This window comes from Diabrotica virgifera, chromosome 4, assembly GCF_917563875.1.
Source record: "Diabrotica virgifera virgifera chromosome 4, PGI_DIABVI_V3a".
NCBI classification, from domain to species: Eukaryota; Metazoa; Arthropoda; class Insecta; order Coleoptera; family Chrysomelidae; genus Diabrotica; species Diabrotica virgifera.
In genome coordinates, this window is record NC_065446.1 from 114,728,956 (window position 1) to 114,751,699 (window position 22,744).

The 22,744-nt window shown below is 31.3% G+C and overlaps 1 protein-coding gene across 1 annotated transcript; it reads left to right on the top strand.

Annotated features, from left to right (window-relative positions):
- The first annotated feature begins 2,798 nt into the window (after positions 1-2,798).
- Positions 2,799-21,693, top strand: LOC126883638 (uncharacterized). The gene is made up of 2 exons (XM_050649293.1): positions 2,799-4,173; positions 21,662-21,693. The coding sequence occupies exons 1-2, from the start codon at positions 2,799-2,801 to the stop codon at positions 21,691-21,693; spliced, it is 1,407 nt and encodes a 468-aa protein (XP_050505250.1).
- The last annotated feature ends 1,051 nt before the right edge of the window (positions 21,694-22,744 follow it).

The window sequence follows — 22,744 nt, forward strand, 5'->3', positions numbered from 1 at the left end:
TGTTGTTTGCATGTGAAACTTGGACAATGAACCAGAAAGAAGAAAAAAAGCTAGAGTTTTGGGAGAGAAACATATTGAGAAACATTTTTGGCGGTATAAACGAGGCTAACGGCGAATAGCGCAAAAGAACAAACCAGGAGCTAATGGAGATTTATAATAAACCTAAAATAATTCAGAAAATCAAGGCACAGATAGTTAAATGGTTGGGTTATATTTTACCAATGCCACAAGAAAGAAACGTCCTAACAGTTTTATCAGCAGGAGAACAGGGGAAGAAAAGAAGAGGGAGACCACGAAGGAAGTGATTTGATGCCATCCGGACTGTCATAGAAGAAATGGGTACAAGAGACTGGAGAGGATAAGTACAGGACCGCAAAAAGTGGAAGAAATTAGTCGTCAAGACTATTGAAGTCAAGGGCCTCTGTGGGCGTGTGGTGCTGTTATATATAAATAATAGAAAACAATAACATAAGAATAAATTAACAAATTTCAGACGTTTCACTCAAATATCAAACCCTTGTAAATTGCTTTTAAAAGACTGACGGAGTTGTCAAACAGTTGTAATTTGTAAAGGAAGTTAGCTAGATTCAAGACTCTGGGTATGAATGAAAAAAGTGAATAATAAAACCTATGTAAGGGTACATAAAATGTTCGCACTTGTCTAGTGGAGCGAGGTGGTACAAACAGTCCGATCTTATTAAATAGTTGAAAACAGCTGCATATACCATTTAAGATGTTGAATAGTAGTAAAAGGTCCCTTTGTTTTCTCCGGCTTGCAAGAGAAGGGACCTGAAGTTGATGTTGCCAGACAGTGTTATCTTTACATAAAGCTTAAAAGCAATGAAACGGAAGAAATTATTTTGAACTTGTTTAAGTTTCCTAATGTAGACCAAGTAGTGTGGGGACCACACTGAAGAGCAATACTCGCGGTGAGACCTGAACAAGAAGTAAAGAACTCTAATACTTAATACGTTTGTAAAGTCACGAGTTGTTATTTTTACGAAACCCAATATTTTGATAGATGTTTGAATAACATTGATGATGTGAGTATTGAAAAAAAGAGAATTACCCAGTGTAATTCCCAGGTCCTTGATTTTATTTACAGTATGGAGCAATTGGCCATCAATTTAATAGTTTGATATAATCAGGTGGTGAGTACGGTTAAATTTAATTACATGACATTTGCTAGAAGGTTCATACCGTTAAGTAAACACCATACAGAGAGATTAGTCAGTTCTTATTGCAATATGGCAGCATCCTAATGATTTTTTATAATTTTAAAACACTTTAAGTCATCAGCAAATATGTAGTAAGGCGTCACAATCGTGAAAACCGTTGATAATATCATTAATAAATATAAAATCAATGGGAAAATCCCAATTAATAAATATATTGAAGAGTAATATATCCATGTGGACCCCTGTGGTACACCTGCCTTAACTGAAAAAGTTTGTGAGTAAAAGTGGTTCACTCAGACCTGTTGAATCCTTTCAGTTAAATACCTCTTTAACCACTGCAACAGTCATGGTCACTCGTTGTGAATAGTCGTGTATATGAGTGCTCCCGAAATTTTTAAAATAAGTAGTAATTCGTTTCAGTAATAAAGTTCTCATCTTTGTTGAGTGGTGACAACTGATGTTGCAGTACTTAGTGAAGGTCCAAGTAAGTTAGAAATATACTAATTAATAGAGAAATTTGAGCAATTGCAGTAATACAGTGTATTGGTGAATATTAAATTAATAACTGCTAAAGGGATCCATACACGTATAATGGCAACAAAAACTAGAAGCGGAATCTTATCAAGTGGTGCTTCTTTGGACGAAAACAGTTTAGAAGTCATAATATCAAAAGTATGTCAAAAGTTTATGACAAAACTGGACCAGAATTTAGATAATTTGGAGAAAAAATTTGATGCAGTTCAGGATACACTTAATACACTTAATGATGTATCACAACAAATATTAAATATGAAAACAAACATAGAAACACACAAAACAGAAATTAGCAACATATCAAAAACAATTGATGACATAGAGGCACTTCAAAAGAAAAGGACCCTGCGTTTTGATGGCATTAATGAAACTAATAATGAAAATTTGATGTCCGTTGTCATAAATATTATAAACAACACATTGAAAATAAAATGCAATTCCAGCGAAATTTCTAATTTATACAGACAAGGTAAATTAAACTTGCAAACTAATAAATCGAGAACAGTGGTGGTAGACTTTAGTTCTTATTTGAAGAAAAAGGAAATTCTAAGTGCTAGAAGACAATTAAGAGAAACAAAAATATTTGTGAATGAAGATCTAACGAAACATAGGTATTCATTATTGAAGAAGGCAAGGAGTAAGTTCGGGAAGACTGAGGCATGGAGTTACGATGGTAGAGTATTTATAAAGAAGAATGATGAAATTAAAGTGATTACTTGCGAATCGGATCTTGACAATTAACGTGTGTGGGCTACTTTATACTCAAAGTTTCTGTAATGTGTATATTAGTGACTGATAAGTTTTTGTTGATAGTAATTTAGATATATTAATTTGGAACTTAAATTCGTTGATTTTGGTTTGTAGTTTATAAGAGGATAAAAATATTGATGTTGTTAATGAGTTCTTTATAGAAAAACTGGATGTTTTAAATTATTTCAATTATTGTTTTAAGTTATTTGGTTTGTCAAAAATGTATGAAAAGAATTTACTACGGTATAGTAGAAATAAAATAGGTGTAAAAAAAAATATATATTAAATAATAAATATAATATGATTAGGATTTGATATCAGGGGACAACTCAATTCATGACAGGGATTCACATAAACTTTCAGAATTGTAGGGGACTTAACACGAAAACTGCGGAATTCTATAAAAATTGCTTGGAAGGTAATTATGATGTAGTAGTAGCTGTAGAAACATGGCTTCGGGAGGATATGGTTGATGGAGAACTAATTGATATAAATTTATTTAACTTATTGAGATCTGACAGAAACCAGGAGATTTCTGGCAAAACTAAGGGAGGAGGAGTATTAATGGTAATAAAAAAGGAGCATAAGATTTTAAAAGTAACACAACATTGTTCATCTTTTGAAATTTTGGTTGCGGATTTAAAAATTAATAACAAATTAAGTATAAAATTAATTGGAGTGTATATTCCACCAGATTGTAAATTACATGACTATGCGAATTGCTTCGAATTGTTACAAACACATATTACTGATATTAGTAACACGTTTATTTTTGGCGACTTCAATATTGCAGAAATTAAAGGAACCGAAAATCTAGATTTTACTAATGGAAGTGCTAAGTTTAAAAGTATGATTGAGTTTTTAAATTTTAATTCATTTTTGCTTTATAACAATGTAAAAAACTGGCAGGGCAAAACTTTAGATCAAGTAGTAGCATCTGCAGATAATATAAATAGTTGTAAGGTATGTCAAGAGCAGTTACCGTTAGTAAAGGAAGATAGATTACATCCATCTCTGGAAATTCAACTTTCATTTACAGTATCAAGTTTTAGACAAACAGATAAGTTAGTTGGTAATAGATTTAATTTTAAAAAAGCAAATTTTGATTTGATGTGTGATTTGATGAGAAATATGACGTGGGAAGCTGTAACAGAGGAAATAGAGGTAGATAAAGCTCTAGATATCTTTAACTCAAAAGTACTTAATATATTTGAAGGATCTGTACCACAATATAATATTTACAAGAATTATTCTAATTTTCCGAAATGGTTTACGCCTGATATCAAAAAGTTGCTCAAACAAAAAAATAATTTTAGAAAGTTAAGACATGTTTCAATTTATTTTAACAATCAATTTATAGAGACCAGAAAAAAACTGAAATCATTAATTAACATAGAGCACAGGAAATATATACGGCAAATTGAGGAAAATATAGAAAATGAGTTTAACAATTTCTGGAATTTCATTAATAAGAAGAATTCTAAGTCTAATCAAACAGAAATATTTTATTTTGGGGGTAAAGAAATAAATCAGAGTGATACTGCTAATGAGTTTGCGAAATATTTTGAATCTGTTTATTCTACCGACATTTCTAGCTATAACACTAATTTTACAAATATTGTTAGTAATAACAATGTTTTGAATTTACCATCAATAACAAGCGTAGATTATGATAATGCAGTCAAAAAGCTGAAACCAAAGAAAGCTGCCGGTATAGATGTCATCCCCCCGTATATTTTAAAGGCATGCCAAGAGTGGTTAAAGTTACCATTATTACATATTTTTAATCTAATAATAACTTATTCAAAATTTCCAGAAAAATGGAAACTATCTTCAATTACTCCAATATTTAAGGCGGGTAACAAAAGAGATATTGAAAATTATAGAGGAGTCGCTATTTAGTCCTGTCGCCAGGGGGGGTACAACGGCCTCGTTAATTCAGATGGACTTACTCAAGTTTTTTTTATGTATTTTGACCCGTAGAACACGAATTTTTTGGGTAACAGTTGATCCGGATGTCGATAAGATTGTTATAGACCAAGAACTTGAGGAATCAAATAACAGCGATTTTTGGCAAAACAAAACACTATTTTGTATTTTTTGGGCCATTTTAAGTAAAAAATATTTCTACAAGTTTTTTCGTAGGATGCACAGTTTTCGAGATAAACGCGGTTGAACTTTAAAAAAATCGAAAAATTGCAATTTTTGAACCCGAATAACTTTTGATTAAAAAATAAAATAGCAAGTCTGCTTACCGCATTTAAAAGTTTAAGTCAAATTATATCGGTTTTGATTATTTCCATTGGTAAAAATTTATTTTTTTATTGTTTAACAAAGCTATAAACACGTAGGGTTTCCCGTGCTTTTACATGTGTTTTAACGCATGTAACGTAGAAATAGTCTTGATTGCACTAGTACCTATTCTACCTACTCGTTCGATTTTAAATGAGAAATCATAGAAACATCACTCACGCACTAGTTGTTTGTAGCTTTGTTTAACAATAACACAATAAATTTTTAGCAATGCAAATAATCAAAACCGACATAATTTGACTTGAACTTTCAAAGGCGCTAAGCAGAATTGCTATTTTATTTTTTAATCAAAAGTTATTCGGGTTTAAAAATTGCAGTTTTTCGATTTTTTGAAAGTTCAACCGCGTTTATCTCGAAAACTGTGCATCCTACTAAAAAACTTGTAGAAATATTTTTTGCTTAAAATGACCCAAAAAATACAAAATATTGTTTTGTTTTGCCAAAAATCGCTGTTATTTGATTCCTCAAGTTCTTGGTCTATAACAATCTTATCGACATCCGGATCAACTGTTACCCAAAAAATTCGTGTTCTACGGGTCAAAATACATAAAAAAAACTTGGGTAAGTCCATCTGAATTAACGAGGCCGTTGTACCCCCCCTGGCGACAGGACTAATTATGTGTGCTCCATCAAAAATTTTCGAACAAATATTGCATGCTCATGTATATAATCACGTCAAAAATAGTATTAATGATCATCAACATGGTTTTATGTCGGGTCGCTCGATAAACACAAGTTTTATTTCATTCACCGAGTCTGCAAACAATGCGTTAGAAAAACAATTGCAATTGGATGTAGTGTATACGGATTTCGAAAAAGCCTTTGATAAAGTAAAACACGATGTTCTTTTAAGAAAGTTATGTAATTTTGGCTTATCTGATAATCTAATAAAGTTATTTAAAAGTTATTTGCAGAATAGGAGTTTTGTTGTAAAACACAATGGAAATACTTCTGGTAAATTTAAGGCTAACTCGGGAGTACCACAAGGGTCTAATCTTGGACCACTTTTGTTCTTAATGTTTATAAATGATTTAGCAAACGTCATCCAGTATTCAGATTACTTATTATTTGCAGATGATTTTAAGTTATTCAAAATAATTCAAACTGTTAGGGATTGCGTAATGATTCAAAGGGATATTGAGAACATTTTATTATGGGGTGACAATAATAAGATCAAATTCAATATAAATAAGTGCTACGTTATGTCTATTACCCGTAAAAGAGAACCAATAGTATTTGATTATTTAATAGGACTGAATGTTTTAAAAAGGACCAGTGAGGTCAAGGATTTGGGTTTGATTTATAATAATCAACTGTCATTTGCTACACATATTGGTAAAGCTGCAAAACAAGCGAACCGTATGCTGGGTTTTATATGTCGACAAACTTGCGATTTTACTAGTATTAAGGGTATAAAAATATTATATAATACTTTAGTTAGACCAATATTAGAATTTGGTTCCATTATTTGGGGACAACAACCTCAAGTACATTTAGAGGCACTAGAAAAAGTTCAGAATAAGTTTCTTCGTTATTTGTATTTCAAAAAACATCATCGATGGCCTGATTATGGAACCATAAGATCAACCATGCTAAGGGAAGAATTTGAAGTTTTGTCTTTGACTAGTAGGCGCAAATTTGTAATGGCAATGATTTTATATAAAATAATTAATAATATTTCAGGTACAATTGATTTACGAATGCGGATACCATTTAATGTTCCTCGAAAAGCAACGAGATATCAGTTGTTGTTTGGAAAAATAAGAACATCTGTTTGCTCTCCTCTAGAGGCCATGTTGAAACTAGCGAACAATATAAATTTAGTAAAAAACATTGATTTTACAATGTCAGTTGGTTGCTATAGACATATAGTGCAAGAGCAATTTAAACTAGTAGATGGATAATAGATATCATTAGTCTAGCTGTTTTTGTGTTAAAGTCTTCTATATCTGCCTATCAATAGTTGTGCTAATGACTGTATATATTAGTTATATTTGTTATATAAAGTTTATGATTATAACTGTCCATGTAAAAAGGTTTTAGGACCTGTTTGGATTTTTATAAATAAATAAAATAAAATAAACAAAGATTCACTTATGCCATAGGAGTTAAGCTTGCGAATCAGGAGTTCATGGTTTATTCTGTGAAAGGTCTTGGAAAAATCAGTATAAATTGAATCAACTTGAAGTCCCTTTTCCAAGGCTTCAGCCAAAAAACCGATAGGTCAACAAACACAATTAGCATATTTGTTTACATATAGCTTTATATGTATGTTTATTACATATAGCTTTCTTTAACAATAAAAAATTCATTTTTAGCAATGCAAATAATCAAAACTGATAGAATTTGGCTTGAGCTTTCAAATGCGGAAAGCATAATTGCTATTTTATTTTTTAATCAAAAGTTATTCCGGTTCAAAAATTGCAATTGCATTACAATCCTACGAAAAAAATTGTAAAAACATTTTTTGCTTAACCTTCCGATAACCAACCTTTTTTTGTTACACGGATGACCAAGGGGGAGAAAAATGACCCCAGGTCAAAAATGTCAAAAATGACAATTAACAAAAAAATTAAGTTTTTTTTCATTTTTTATTTTTAAATTTTTTTTATTTTTATGGCATGGACTTTATGTCATTCAGCCAGTCACAACATGAGTATTAGTGTCATGTGTAGTGTGTATGTTGAGTAAGTGTCTTGTTACTTTGCAAAGTCGACGTCATTAGCGTAAAACTACAGTAGGAAAAATGAAAGAATACCCATGAACGAACATATAAAACACGCTGTATTTTCCTGTCACCGTGTCACACAAAAAATTGGCCAGCGCAATTACATGTAATAATTATTGTTACATGTACTTGCACTAGACAATTTTCTTTGTGACAAGGTGACAGGAAATACAGCGTGTTTTATATGTTCGTTCATGGGTATTCTTTCATTTTTTCGACTGTACTTGGAATTACACATAATAGACGGTATTTTACTAAACATCAACTTCAGAATATATTTTTTATTCGTAAAATATAGGGAATTTTTATTATTTCAAAATATGAGGATATCGAGAATGATATTAAAGTCAAACAAAAAAATATTGAATTAAAAATTGAAAATAATTTTGAATTTATTAAATAAAAACATACGCTGGGGTCACAATTTTCCCCGCTTGGTCATCCGAAGGTTAAAATGGCCTAAAAATACAAAAAAATGTTTTGTTTTACGAAAAATCGCTGTTATGTAATTTCTCAAGTTCTTTGTTTATAACAATCTTATCGACATCGGATCAACTGTTTCCCCAAAAAATTCGTGTTCTACGGGTCGCAATACACAAAAAAAACTTGTGTAAGTCCATCTGAATAAAAGATGCCATTGTACACCCCTGGCGACAGAACGTAATTGGGGACGTAATTACAGGATGTAATTGTCATAAGAACAATTTGATAGCTTTTTCAATTTGTTGTCAGAAAACAAAATTCAACATATAGCTTATGGAGTCTTTGAAATTGCTTAAGCTCAGAAGAATACCAGCAAGGAAATTTATTAATACTAAATACTTATTAAGGAAGTAAAACCTCACTTGTAGGTAGATGGTAGATAAAAATTTATTAAAATTTTTATCTAAAATGATCCAAATTGGATTCAAGTGGGTAAATCTATAGTACAAAAACACACAAACGTTTCGGACCAATCAGTCCATCATCAGGTAGAAACCTAAAATAAGCAAACCCCTGTATTAAACAAGCCAAGATGAAATTTTGACTGTTAAAAAGTTAGGAAAAATTAAAACATGTGGTTACTTACTTTAGATCCAAAGGAACTAGCTACATAGTTTGGTCAAAAGACCTTCATATTACAATAATTAGGCCATTTCGGCTACAACAATGTCGACAATAAGTCGATGTTTAAAGAATATAGAAATGTAGTGGTACTATAGTGTGGTCTTCATCTTGGCTTCAAACTGACAGACTGAAATATGACATTGAACGGATATTGACAAGACCTTCTAGGTCTATGGTCTAATTTCTAGGTAGGGAATTTTATGTGTATGCAGTTATTTTATATTTTAGAAATTCAAAAAATATTTTTTACTTAAATAAATGGATTTAATTAGCTATTAAATAAATGAGTGAGAATAAACCATTTGAATTAATACTAACATAATATTATTTTTGATAATTTTATGACGATTGAAAGCGAAAATTTTGCCAACAAGGTAATGACGTCACTTGTTCGAAAAGTAGAACAGAATAAAGAGAAATAAACTAAAGAATAATAAAAGGAAATTTATTAAACGATAAATATAAGGTAAAAGAATTAGTGAATAAATCTGGAGTTTGACTGTTATGAAATGCAATTTAAGTTAATAAAATCACAGTGTAGAGTTAAGAGTATAACTGGTTGCCTGAATCCATCTAAATAAGACAGGGTGAAGAAAACCAGAGAGTAGATTACTATGGTTTAACGGAAATGAGATTAAAGTACTAAATGGTTGTATTATTTATGTGAAAGTAAAATTAAAAAGACAATGATATGGAATAAAATGAAATTAAATTTCGGTTAGTTTAAAAAATTAAAAAATAATGAGGATAATGATGTATAACTGGTTGACTGAATTTATGTAAATTGAAGTGTAAATAAAAACAACAATAATTATATTAAGTTCTTTGTTAAATTCATGATTTAATAAAGGAATAGTGTATAGTCTATGTATGAAACTTCTAAAAGCTGAATATTTATGGGAGAGAGGGTGATTGGAGGATGCGTGAATGACATGATCTGTTTGTGTAGGCTTGCGATAAATACCAAAGTTGAATTGATTATTCAGTTTGAAGCCAAGATGAAGACCACACTATAGTACCACTACATTTCTAAACTCTTTAAACATCGACTTATTGTCGACATTGTTGTAGCCGAAATGTCCTAATTATTGTAATATGAAGGTCTTTGGACCTAACTATGTAGCTAGTTCCAACTACTTTGGATCTAAAGTAAGTAACCACATGTTTTAATTTTTGCCAACTTTTTAACAGTAAAAATTTCATCTTGGCTTTTTTAATACAGTGGTTTGCTTATTTTAGGTTTCTACCTGATGATGGACTGATTGGTCCGAAAACGTTTGTGTGTTTTTTGTACTATAGATATACCCACATGAATCCAATTTGGATCATTTTAGATAAAAATTTTAATAAATTTATATACCATCTACCTACAAGTGAGGTTTTACTTCCTTAGTAAGTTTTTTATTATGGTATACAGCCAATGAGAGGAATTTTTCCTTTATATTTTAATACTAAAATGTTTAACTAGAGTAAAATGTTCGATAAGAGAAAAAATGATAAAACATAGAAATTATTTCGGAAAGATCTCTACCATTAAACAAGTTATCCCATTTTATATATTCTAGACATTGCTGAATTGCTAGAAAGTTTGCATTATGGAAATCATAATAATATTCATTACCAGAAATTTACCTATCAAAACAGAGGACAGGAGGAGATGTTAACAGAGGAGGATGATGACAGTCGGTAAAATGAGAGCATAGTCAGCTTCAGAAATAACAAGCTTTGCGGGGGCCAGGATAAGATCCAGAATAACACTCCTGCTATAAATATAAAATAACATTAAAAAAGATTATGATAAGCACACAGATTTGAAACAACCTCAATGACATCAACAATTTAGGTACTTCTTAATTTCAAAAATGATATTTTTTACTTATGTTTTTGAGCCTTGAAAATCGTCATCTTCCGTTCGTTTTTTCAGTTTTAAATTGTTTATAACTCGAAAACGATCAACTAAAGAAAAAATTACAAAGTAAAAACTTTTTTGTTTAAAATGATCCAAAAAAATTGAAATAATATCTGCCCGGCTCGATTTTTTTTTATTTATAAAAAAAGCATTTTTTGGTTATAAATTAATTATAGTCAGAACAAAATTAGATCTGGCACCTCTTGTTTTTTGTAATTATTTACACAGTAAATTACATATCCAATAATTTGCACTAGGAGTAATAGCAGGGAAGTCAAAAAGAGATAGAATACGAAACAACATCATCAGGGAGCAATGTGGCGTACAAGATGTAGTCAGATGGGGTAGGCAAAGGCGAAGAGAATGGTTCAGTCATGTAAAAAGCATGGAGGAGCACAGACTACTAAGAATTGCGCTAGAATTAAAACCAGCAGGCAAGCGTCCACCAAAGACGTGACCAGGGAGACCACCAAAATGATAGAGAGATAGGTGGCAGTCTACCTTTCAAGAAATACTTCAACGTCGGAATTAACAGATCTACAGAACTACAACAAGTATAAGAAGAAATATAACCTCTGTGGTATATGAAAAGTAAAAGAAGAAGTATAATGTCTGTGGTATTTTTTAAAAGGTAGTTGAACGACTTTTAAAATGAGATATCACTCAGCCCCACTTTCCATTAAAGATTTTGAGGGTTGTGTCCGCCCCTAGAGAAGAATAACACAAAATATATAAAATATTTACTAAGTGCTTTTCAAAACAATAAATGTAACAATGAAAATACAAAACCGACAATAAAAATTAATATCACAAACAAATTGAAACTGAAAAGTGTGTTTGTGTGTACCTGAACATTTTATATTTTTACGTTTATCGAAGTAGAAAATTTATTCATGGAATTAAGTTGTTTTGAAATTGAATAATTCTACAGGAAAGGCGAGTTAACTGAAGTACATGCAAATTCCAGAAGTTATGCATGACCCTAGAGTTATTTTAGAATTCCTGGTCCTGCGGGACGCTTAATGTAAAAAATAAAACTAACATACAATGAAGATAGGCCAGTAAATGAAGGTACAATATGGCGATACCGTATAATTTTCCGCTTCATCACTGAATTTCATGAAAATTTGGATTAAGATTTCTCTTACCCTCCATTTCACTTTTGGACTTGTAGGCGAGCGGCAACAACCCCTAATGGCGCGTCCGCATTGGTAAAAATTTGCATCGAACCAGCTAGTCCTGTCGCCAGGGGGGTACAACGGCCTCCTTTATTCAGATGAACTTACCCAAGTTCTTTTGTGTATTTTGACCCGTAGAAGACGAATTTTTTGGGTAAAAGTTGATCCGGATGTCGATAAGTTTGTTGTAAAAAAAGAACTTGAGGAATTATATAACAGCGAACCTTCGCAAAACAAAATATTTTTTTGTATTTTTTGGGTCATTCTAAGCAAAAAATGTTTTTACACGTTTTTTCGTAGGATGCATAGTTTTCGAGATAAACGCGGTTAAACTTTCAAAAAAATCGAAAAATTGCAATTTTTGAATCCAAATAACTTTTGTTTAAAAAATAAAATAGCAATTTGAAAGTTCAAGCCAAATTATACTGGTTTTGTTTATTTGCATTGCTAAAAATTAATGTTTTTATTGTAAAACAAAGCTATAAACACATAGTGCTTGAGTGATGTTTTCAATGCATCGCCCATATAAAATCGAACGAGTAGGCACGCTTACCAACAGGCATTTTGTACGTATATAGCATGCATTAGAACGCATTAAAACACTATTTGTTTATACCTTTGTTTGAAAATAAAAAAATTAATTTTTGCAATGCCAGTAATAGTAGGGGAGGAAAGTATGCTAAATGTGCAGTCACTTGAGCGCTTTGGGGACATATTGGGTTGTGAAGAGTAGTTTCTAAAACCAACAAAGTTAAGTAAAGTTTTCAATTTATTTAGGGCAGTCAATGAGGGTATTTGGCTCCGAATTCCATCCTATTTTTGTTCTCATGATCATTTTTCAGTGCGTCCTTAATTATGACGTCATATATTGTATTGGGTGTGTCGAGACTTATTTCATGTAATTATTGACGAATCTGACAGATGCCAGAATCGTACTTAGCCATAGGTGAAAAGCTTGTGGAATTAAACTAATTACTAATTTAGTAGATTTGATTTTTACACAATGTGTTAACATGTAGGTATTTTTTATAAAGGGGAATAAAATTAAAAAGTAAACAATATTGTTAATTAAATTTATAAATATGGAAACATTAAAAAATGACACAAAACTATCCATAAACTGTGTTTTTATCTTCTTCTCTAGGTGCTGTCTCCGCTTCAAAAGTTGATAATCATCAGAGCGATCTTTATTTCTGAAACCGCGGCTCTAAATAATTCATTGTTATTACATCCAAACCATTTCCTAAGGTTCTTCAGCCATGAGTTACGTCTCCTTACTATGGATATTTTTCTTGCATAAAGACCTGGAGTATAAACTAACTTCTAACGAATTAAATTTTAAACCAAAGTACAAAACCAACTTTTAACGAACTAAATTCTAAACCAAAACAAAATAATGCACAAAACGTTGTGAAACACAAGGGAAGTCGAATTAGAAATTTCAAAATGACAGGTACACAAAATATTGACCTGAATAATAACCGTCACTTGACTCTTTGACACTTCTAAAAAATGGCCAAAATGGACGAAGTTTTCGTCAAATGTTCGTAATACGTGTATTTGATTGGCTAGAAAAAACGCGCATTCTAAATATCAACGAATCAAACGTAGGTTAGGAATAGACATCTTATGTATATAACCATTGTAATGCTGCATTATTTTTGTGTTTAATCACGGAGCTACCGCTTTTTCCGTCTCATCAAACTTAATGCATTAGAGAGAAATCGAAAAACTGTGACGCACTGAAAAATGATCATGAGAACAAGAATACCGATTTAATTGATATTTTCACAGTAAGTAGGAAACAGATCATGAAACAAAGTCTACCTTATGCCTGTGTGCGCTTTTATCTTGGGGTGGTTACCACCCCTTCTCGGGACTGACAAATGTTTTGGTTAAAATAGCTACGTAAGAGGCTACAGAACCTAATTTTAAGCAAAAACTGTTCTATAATTATTTTTTGAAAACTCAATACTTTTTGAGTTCTTCGTGGAAAATTGGAGGAGATAAATAGAGTACTAAATGAATCTTACCAAATGGAGCTGCCCATACCGAAATTTAAGTACAATGAAGTTAAGGATGTAATAATGAAAGAAATTAATCCTAAAAAAGCTCCTGGTTATGATCTGATAACGGGTAGGATACTACAAAAATTAACAAAGAAAGGAATAACGGCAATATTACAAATTTTTAATGCAATAATAAGATTAAATTATTATCCGCAACAACTGAAAATGGCAGTTATAATTATGATTCCAAAACCAGGAAAAAACTAGAGGAATTAACATCATATAAGCCAATAAGTTTACTGTCTGTGCTTTCCAAAGTGCTGGAAAAATTAATAATGAAAAGCATCAACCCAATACTAGATAGCAAAAATCTCATAACAGAACATCAGTTTTGGTTTAGACAAGAACATGGAACCATAGAGCAAGTCCATAGATTAGTAAAACATATCAGCAACGACTTTGAAAATAAGCGATATTGCTCAGCAGCGTTTCTTGACATAAGCCAAGCGTTCGATAAAGTCTGGCACAAAGGTCTACTCTATAAACTAAAAAACCTATTGCCTCATCCATATTATGAACTTCTAAAGTCTTACTTATCTGACAGATTTTTTCAGTTAAATACCATTCAGAATATTCATAATTATACCAAATAAAATCAGGAGTACCGCAAGGCAGCGTGTTAGGACAAATGTTGTACCAGGTTTTGGCTGCAGATCTACCAACTTCAAGAACTACAATAACAGCAACCTTCGCAGATGACACTGCAATACTCGCCTCATATCATGATCCAGTAACTGCCTCAAGAAACTTACAAGCCAGCCTTAATAATATCCAAGCCTGGTTAAAAAAATGGAAAATTCGAGTTAATGAGACCAAACCAATCCATGTTACCTTTACACTAAGGAGAGGTATATGTCCAGCAGTGTTATTCAATAATCAAATGATTACTCAGAGAAATGAAGTCAAATATTTAGTTTTACATCTTGACAGAAGATTAACATGGAGAACACATATATTTACAAAACGAAAACAATTGGGTCTCAAACTAAGACAACTTTACTGGCTTATTGGCAGGAAATCACAATTAAATCTCACAAATAAGATCTTAATATATAAAACCGTACTGGAGCCAATATGGACGTATGGAATTCAATTATGGGGTTCTGCTAGCCATTCAAACCTAGAAATCCTACAAAATTCCAGAACAAAATTCTTCGAATTATAACCAATGCTCCGTGGTATGTTTCGAACAACATAATAGAAAAAGACCTCCAAGTTCAATCCATAAAAACTGAAGTCAAAAAGTACAGTGAAAAATACAAAAACAAAACTAGTGCTCACTCTAATGACTTAGTGCGCGAACTGTTTAATGTCAACGATGAAGTGCCTCGACTAAAGCGTTTTAAGCCTACAGACTTAATAAACAGATTTAAATAAAATTAATTAAAATAATGAATGGGTTGAATGTGTGAGTCCATACTATTTTAGTAAAGAAAAGAGAGACGTTCTCACAAACAATTTATTTTACAACTGACGACCGGTTTCGCTGTCTACAATATTCACAGCATCTTCAGGTCACGGTAAAAGTAAAATTAAATGCTACAAATAACAAAAAACCAGAGTTAGTTAAGTGGTCTGGTTGAAATCAAAGGGTAATGATCAAGCCAATATTAAAGTATATATATATATATATATATATATATATATATATATATATATATATATATATATATATATATATATATATATATATATATTTATGAATACATATAAATACTCACATGTACGTAAATATGGTGTATAACCCTCACACTCACATACATGCGCGCATTCATAATATGTAGTGGCAACAAAAGTATGTCAAGTATAAGTATAAGATATACACTTACTTTCCGGTATAAGGGTATATAGTAGTATTTCATATCATACTTTTTCTCTATATTATACTAAAGGGGGAGTTGGTAGAGGGACAGATTTGATTTGAATGTAATAATGTAATTGTCCCTCTACCAACTCTCCCTTTAGCATAGTATAGAGAAAAAGTATGATATTGAATACTACTATATTCTTCCCTTATACCGGAAAGTAAGTGTATATCTTATATTTATACTTGACATACTTTTGTTGCCACTACATATTCTGAATGCGCGCATGTATGTGAGTGTGAGGGTTATACACCATATTTACGTACATGTGAGTATTTATGTGTATTCATAAATATATATACTTTAATATTGGCTTGATCATTAATCTTTGATTTCAACCAGACCACTTAACTAACTCTGGTTTTTTGTTATTTGTAGCATTTAATTTTACTTTTACCGTGACCTGAAGATGCTGTGAATATTGTAGAGAGCGAAACCGGTGGTCAGTTGTAAAATACATTGTTTGTGAGAACGTCTCTCTTTTCTTTACTACAAAATTAATTAACATTTACCGCTACACTATTAACTTTGTTTGTTAATTATATGTTAAAGGAAGGCTCTCACTGGAGAGAACTCCTACAAGTCATTTTTTTTTCTATTTTTTTTCTTCTAATTATTGCATAAAATTTACTTATTGTTACGAGTGATAACAGATTGTAAATTAAATGGAGCTAAATAAGAAAAAATTCGTGGTTGAAAATTGACCATTTTCATTGAAAAATGACACTTTTTCGGACGGATTTTTGTGAATACCTTAAAACTATGCATCTAACAAAAAACTATATAAAATATTTCTGTAGGTTATAAAAAAAAAGAGATTAGTTTCTTCATAAATCTTCCAGTTAAAATAGAAAGAGGGATATGTTAGGTAAGAAGAGTTTTTTTGCAGCATGCTCAAATCGGTGTATTCAACTTGAAATAACAGAGAAACTGTCGATTTTAGGTGTATAATGATACTAAAAACTGTTGTAGAGCTTGAAATGACCTTTAAAATGAGCAATACTAAATGTCGATTACACTTAAACTAAGCGAGATATTCTGCAAAAAATTATTGACTAATGTATTTTAAGAAGAAATGAGAAGTGTAATTAACCCCTCATCCATCAGAATTCAAATACATCGCTTTCCTTCTACAATACCTTTTATTATATTGTTATTTATATGTTCAAAAAGTTGGACTGGTTTAAAATTAATGGTTTTTGAAAAAATAAGATCAAATTATAGAGCGCATTTTTAAATTTCCTTAAAAATCTTCTTTTCTCCATGTAACTCGAAAATGATAACAGATACGAAAAACAGATACCACACAAAAAGTAGGGTTTGTTTCAGATAAAAATTTTCTTTTTATTTTTCATTACTGTATCTCTTATCATTTTCAAGTTACATGGAGAAAAAGGAAGATTTTTAAGAAAATTTAAAAATGCTCTATATAATTTGATCTTTTTTTTTTCAATAACCATTCATTTTAAACCCGTCCAATTTTCTTAACATAGAAATAACACTATAGTAATAGGTATTGTAAAAAGAAAACGATGCATTTACATTTTGTTGAATGGGGGTTAAAATTAATTCTCATTTTGCTTAAAAATTTTTTTCTGTAAAATAACAACACCTGAGGTCAAAAAGTTGCGTTGTACTAAAACACAAATTTTAAGCCCAAAATGAGTAGCTAAAAATATTTTTCTCCACTGCCACAAAGACTCTATATTATTTTAATATAAAACGTCATTGTAGCAGTGGAAAAAATAAAAAAAAATTAACTTTTTCAAACACAGATCTTCATATTTTTTTATTATCTAATTTTTGAAACATCAGGGTTATTTATTTTGAACTCCAAAAAAACTTAAAATAAAATCTGTATTTTTGTGGCTGGTTAAAGTAGGTATACTTTAATATACTAACGTATACTTTATTTGGGTATGTCGCCACTAAATAATAAATAGACAAAAATTAATTTAGAAACCTACTTCAAAAAATGGGATGAAATACTCAAATAAAATATACGATAGTGTAAAAAAGTTAACATTACCAATCGTTATTTCACTTCTAAAATAACGTAACCTTGGACGTCAACGCTTCTGTACTGAACGGTACTGTCATAAATACAGGCGTAAAGGAGACATTATACATTACATTGTTAATACCTAAAAATTGAAAGGTCCCTGCAGTGGTTTGTCTGCCAACAAGTTGCCTATAATTCATTTATTTGAACAACTGGATAGCAGTACCAGTGGACCACGTGCATTTTCGGGTATTTTGGAGAACGACTGCATGTTTGCGAAACTCTACCTTAGCTTCATTTTCAAAAATAGAATCATCAGCTGACGATTTCCGCAGTGACGATCTTAGTGCAGATCAAGAATTCCTGTACGATATTTGTCAAAAGAGAAAGTGGTGTTTGTCAGAACAACTTTCTAAGAGACAGCTTGGGAAAATGGTTCATTCTCGCTGGCTTACCACTGCTTCCCGTATCTTTCGGTTATATGTAGCAATCGTAAACCCCTCGGAAAATTTACAAATACTAAGCCATTTTATAATAAAAGTGTATGCGCCCATGTGGTTTTGCATTAAGACTCAACCATCATGACTTGATGGTGCAAGACATCTATTGAAGACAATAAGACTCTGCGAGCAGACCCCTTCTTACTACCAGAATTAAAAGATTTAGTCTACAAAAATATTCAAGGAGGATATATATGTAACCAGAGAATATTATTTTGATTATGCTAATTGGTGAACGTAAAAACATAAGACAACTGGGATTTTAAACAGTTTTTAAGAGGAAATAATTAAATTACAAAGATAAGCGATATTTCGTAGTAACAGAATTATTTTTTTTTGCGCTAAGGAATACTTTGAGATTATCGACTGTCAGAAAGTTTTATGAATAGAGCCTCGTGTAGCTATGAAACTATTAAAAGACCAACTAAGGGAAGTTGTTGAAACTCCCGACACCAGTCTTTTGGCATATGTAACAGCATACCCTTGTAGCACACAAGCGGTTGAGAGGGCGTATTTTCGTTTACTTTTTGTGTTCAAACCAAACCGTTGTGTTTTTTGTATGCATAAAAACATTCATATAAAAAAATATATTTTTTTTTAAATCCCTAGTTTTATATAGCTCTGTGGTAGTGGAAAAAATTATTTATCAGCCAAAATACATACTATGATGGCAGTTATTTTATCAAACACGTTTTTTGGCTCAGGCGACCATAATAAATTAAAAAAAAAACGAATTTGACATTTATTAGATGATTTGATTTTTTCGTAAAAATCTCATTCTTAAACAGCTCTGTGGCAGTGGAAAAAAATAAAATTAATTATAAAACAAAACACTGTGAAGTAAGTTATCTTATCATACATCTTTTCTGAGGTCAGGGAACTTAATTAAAAAAACAAAATAAAAACACATTACTCAACGGCCCACCCTTATTGGTAGCATTATACACCTAAAATAGACTGTTTCTCTGTTATTTCAAGTTGAATACAACAATTTGAGAATGTACCAAAAAACAAACTATTTTCACCTATCATATCTCTTTTTGTATTATAACTAGAAGAGTTGTGGAGGCAAGTGTCTCTTTGTTTTTTTATAACTTACAAAAATGTTGAATATAGTTTTTAAGTTAGATGCATAGTTTTTAAGGTATTCGCAAAAAACCGTTCGAAAAGGTATTATGTATCAATGAAAATAGCCAATTTTCAACCACGAATAACTCAAAAACTATTGAGATTTCAAAAAAAAATTATAAAAAATTTTCCACCCGTAAGAAGGGGTGGGAACCACCCCCACGATAAAAACACACCTCGGCATAGGGTAGACTTTGAATTAAGAGATAAGTAGAGGCTAGGCCCAAAATTTCCTTAAAATCCATGCAGTAGGATAGAATTCGGAGGTAATATCCTATTCTTGCTCCCATTGACTGGCGTAAATACAATACATAATGTGCTACAGAACCTATTATACAGGGTGAGGCAGATAAAGGGCCTATTAGAAATATCTCGAGAACTAAAGGCAACAGAATCATGAAAATTGGAATGAAGGGGTTTTGAAGAGTGATCTATTTAACGAAAATATTTTCATCTATTTTATACTTCCGGTTATACCGGAAGTTGCTTATAACTTCGTTTTTTTAAATGGGACACCCTGTATATTTTTACATTTTTGGATTTTCCTCGATGTCTCCTTTCTTAATATATGAGGTTTTTATATTATTATACAGGGTAGTTTAAAAGATAATTACTTGTTTTTATTAATTTATTAACAAATTTCACACCCTGTAGAACTATAGTACTTTGACATCAAAAACTCTATTTACGTTCAGATTATTTTTAATATAGTCTACTATTGTTAAACATTATTAGTATAGCTATGTATTGAATTTTAGTATACAGGGTTGGTCAAAACACGGAATGAATATTTTCTAAGTTTTCTTAAATGGAACACCCTGTATTTTAGTATTGTAGTGAAATGATATTTTATGGTACTTTTTTATTTTATAAGCATTCCCTATACATAACTGCTTTAATTTGTGAGTTATTGCTGATTCAAGCCAAACATTAATTGCAACAAAAAATACGTGAAATTTTATTAGGTTGGCCTTGAAAATATTCCGTCACGAATAATTTTTTTGGAAATAAATACATATTAATCTAGAATGATCGTTAAAATTCCCAATAATGGTTGAGCTATCAAAATACTTACGTAGTTAAGATTGTCTGTGCGATTAACAATTAAGCACAAATTAAAGCAGTTAGGTACAGGAAATGCTTACGCAATAAAAAAGTAACATAAAATATCATTTCATTACAATACTAAAATACAGGGTGTTCCATTTAAGAAAACTCAGAAAATACTCATTCCGAGTTTCGACCAACCCTGTATACTAAAATTCAACAATTAGCTAGACTAATAATTTCTGACAATATTAGGCTATATTAAAAATCATTTGAATCTAAATAAAGTTTTTGATGTCAAACTACTCCAATTATACAGGGTGTGAAAGTTGCTACAAAATTAACAAAAAAACGTAATTATCTTTTAAACTGCCCTGTATAAAAATACAAAACCTGATATTTTAAGAAACAAGACTTCAAGTAGAATCCAAAAATGTAAAAATATACAGGGTGTCCCATTTACAAAAACGAAGTTATAGGCAACTTCCGGTATAACCGGAAGTAGCAAATAGATGAAAATATTTTCATTAAATAGATCACTCTTCAAAACCCCTTCATGCCAATTTTCATGAGTCTGTTGCCTTTACTTCTCGAGATATTTCTAATAGGCCCTTTATCTGCCTCACCCTGTATAGTCTGGGCGGTAGTGTCAAATTTTTACGGTGATTTTGGCACGGATTCTATGAATTTATTTTGGTGGTTAGTACTTGTTTGATAACGAAAATATCTGTCAGTTGGTGCGACTCCTGGTCTTTTAGGCAAGAAAAATAATATGTAAGTAGATGGAGAAAACCCTAGAATTTATATGTCAAATATTTTTCTCCACGCTTCACATCCATACGGTCTAATCGGTGGCTAGGATACCTGGCTTGCACCCAGAAGGGTCGGGTTCGATTCCCGGCATCGGAAATCCTTTTTGTTTTTAAAATTGACATTTTGATTTAAAAATAATAGTTTTTATAATACTTTTTTATATTGTGCCCTATAAAAAATAAAAACATGGTATTATAAAAAGTTCTTTTTTCTAAAAGTGTAATTATTTTTATGATTAATTTTCCTGGTATTTTTTCATTATATGCCCCGGTTTTGGGCCAGCTGACACGTCGTCTGTTAATAAACTTTGGAACAATTGACTATATAAAAAACAGCCATGCCAAAATGATCCGGTCAAATTTGACGGTACCTCCCGGACTACTACTTTTCATGAGCTACAACTTTAATTCTACTGGGTGTACAGTAGGGTGGAACGAAAGGATAGGGAAAAAAAATTTTTTTTTTCAAAGAACTTTCTAATAGCTCTCGAAAGTTGCCTTTTCATGTCTACAATAAAACTACAAAATATTTTTGTTCTAGGTTTTCATCTTGAGGTGCCGCAAGAGGATTGAAAAGATAGGGTTTTAACAAAAAAATACAGAAATTTTCAAATATTTTATATATTTAACCTGGTGCCATAGCTAACATTTCTTAGTCAAATATTGTTTATAATAATAGTTAACATTGCTCTCATTGCCATATGTACACATTGCTATAAGATTTCTTTAGTTACAATATTCCTCTTGAGACTCAAAACATTGTTTTTTTTTGCCTCAAATTTGGGCATAATCTTTTGGGAAGCAATATTAGCTCTAGCAAAGCCATTTCTTGCTTCTATACGACAGACACTAAGGGATGACTCAGTCACGAGCTTTATGACTCTTTCCACTGCCTGTGTATGACAGGAAAAATACTGAAAATCCACACACTGCACCTGACAACTAGGGTTTCTTGCTTCACTTAGGTATATACTTTAAGTCCTCGTCAATTATATGTTTTGTCAGAGGAGGTTCAGTAATTTGTTATTCCGTCCAGTTAATTTTAAATCAATGTAGTCATTGGCATTAAAGTTAAGCTTCGAGACAACAAAGTTCCTTACACCATTTATGAGTTCTGATCTTGCCTTCAAAAGTCGCCGTAGACCTAGCTCTCTTATATGTTTTCTCTTCTCACATAACATGTAGAGAAGCATATTTTCTGGGTGAGAGAAATAATCATTACTTTGAATTACTGGATCAGTTATTTGGAGAGGTTTCTCACAAAGATATCTAACGTGAAAATTTGATGAGTCCCCACAAATGTTTTGATCCATTTACACAAGATGGTTTTAGTTTGATATGAGACAAGACTGGGGCATACACATTCATCACGTACATAGTTAAAGTTTTCAGATTATCTGAAGGATTCTCTGTTGCAACATTTAACCAAAGAATGTGATTGGCCAATGTAAGCCATCGTGAATGAGCTAATTTCCCAGGGGTTTTCAAAGAAAGATCAGAAGGACATACACCACTTGAAATTGCTTTGCACATTTCAATTAATTATTTTCGATCTGTGTTTACATCATCCATAATCTCTAGAATAGGGAGGTTGTTTTCTATGGGAGCAAAATTAACCACAGGA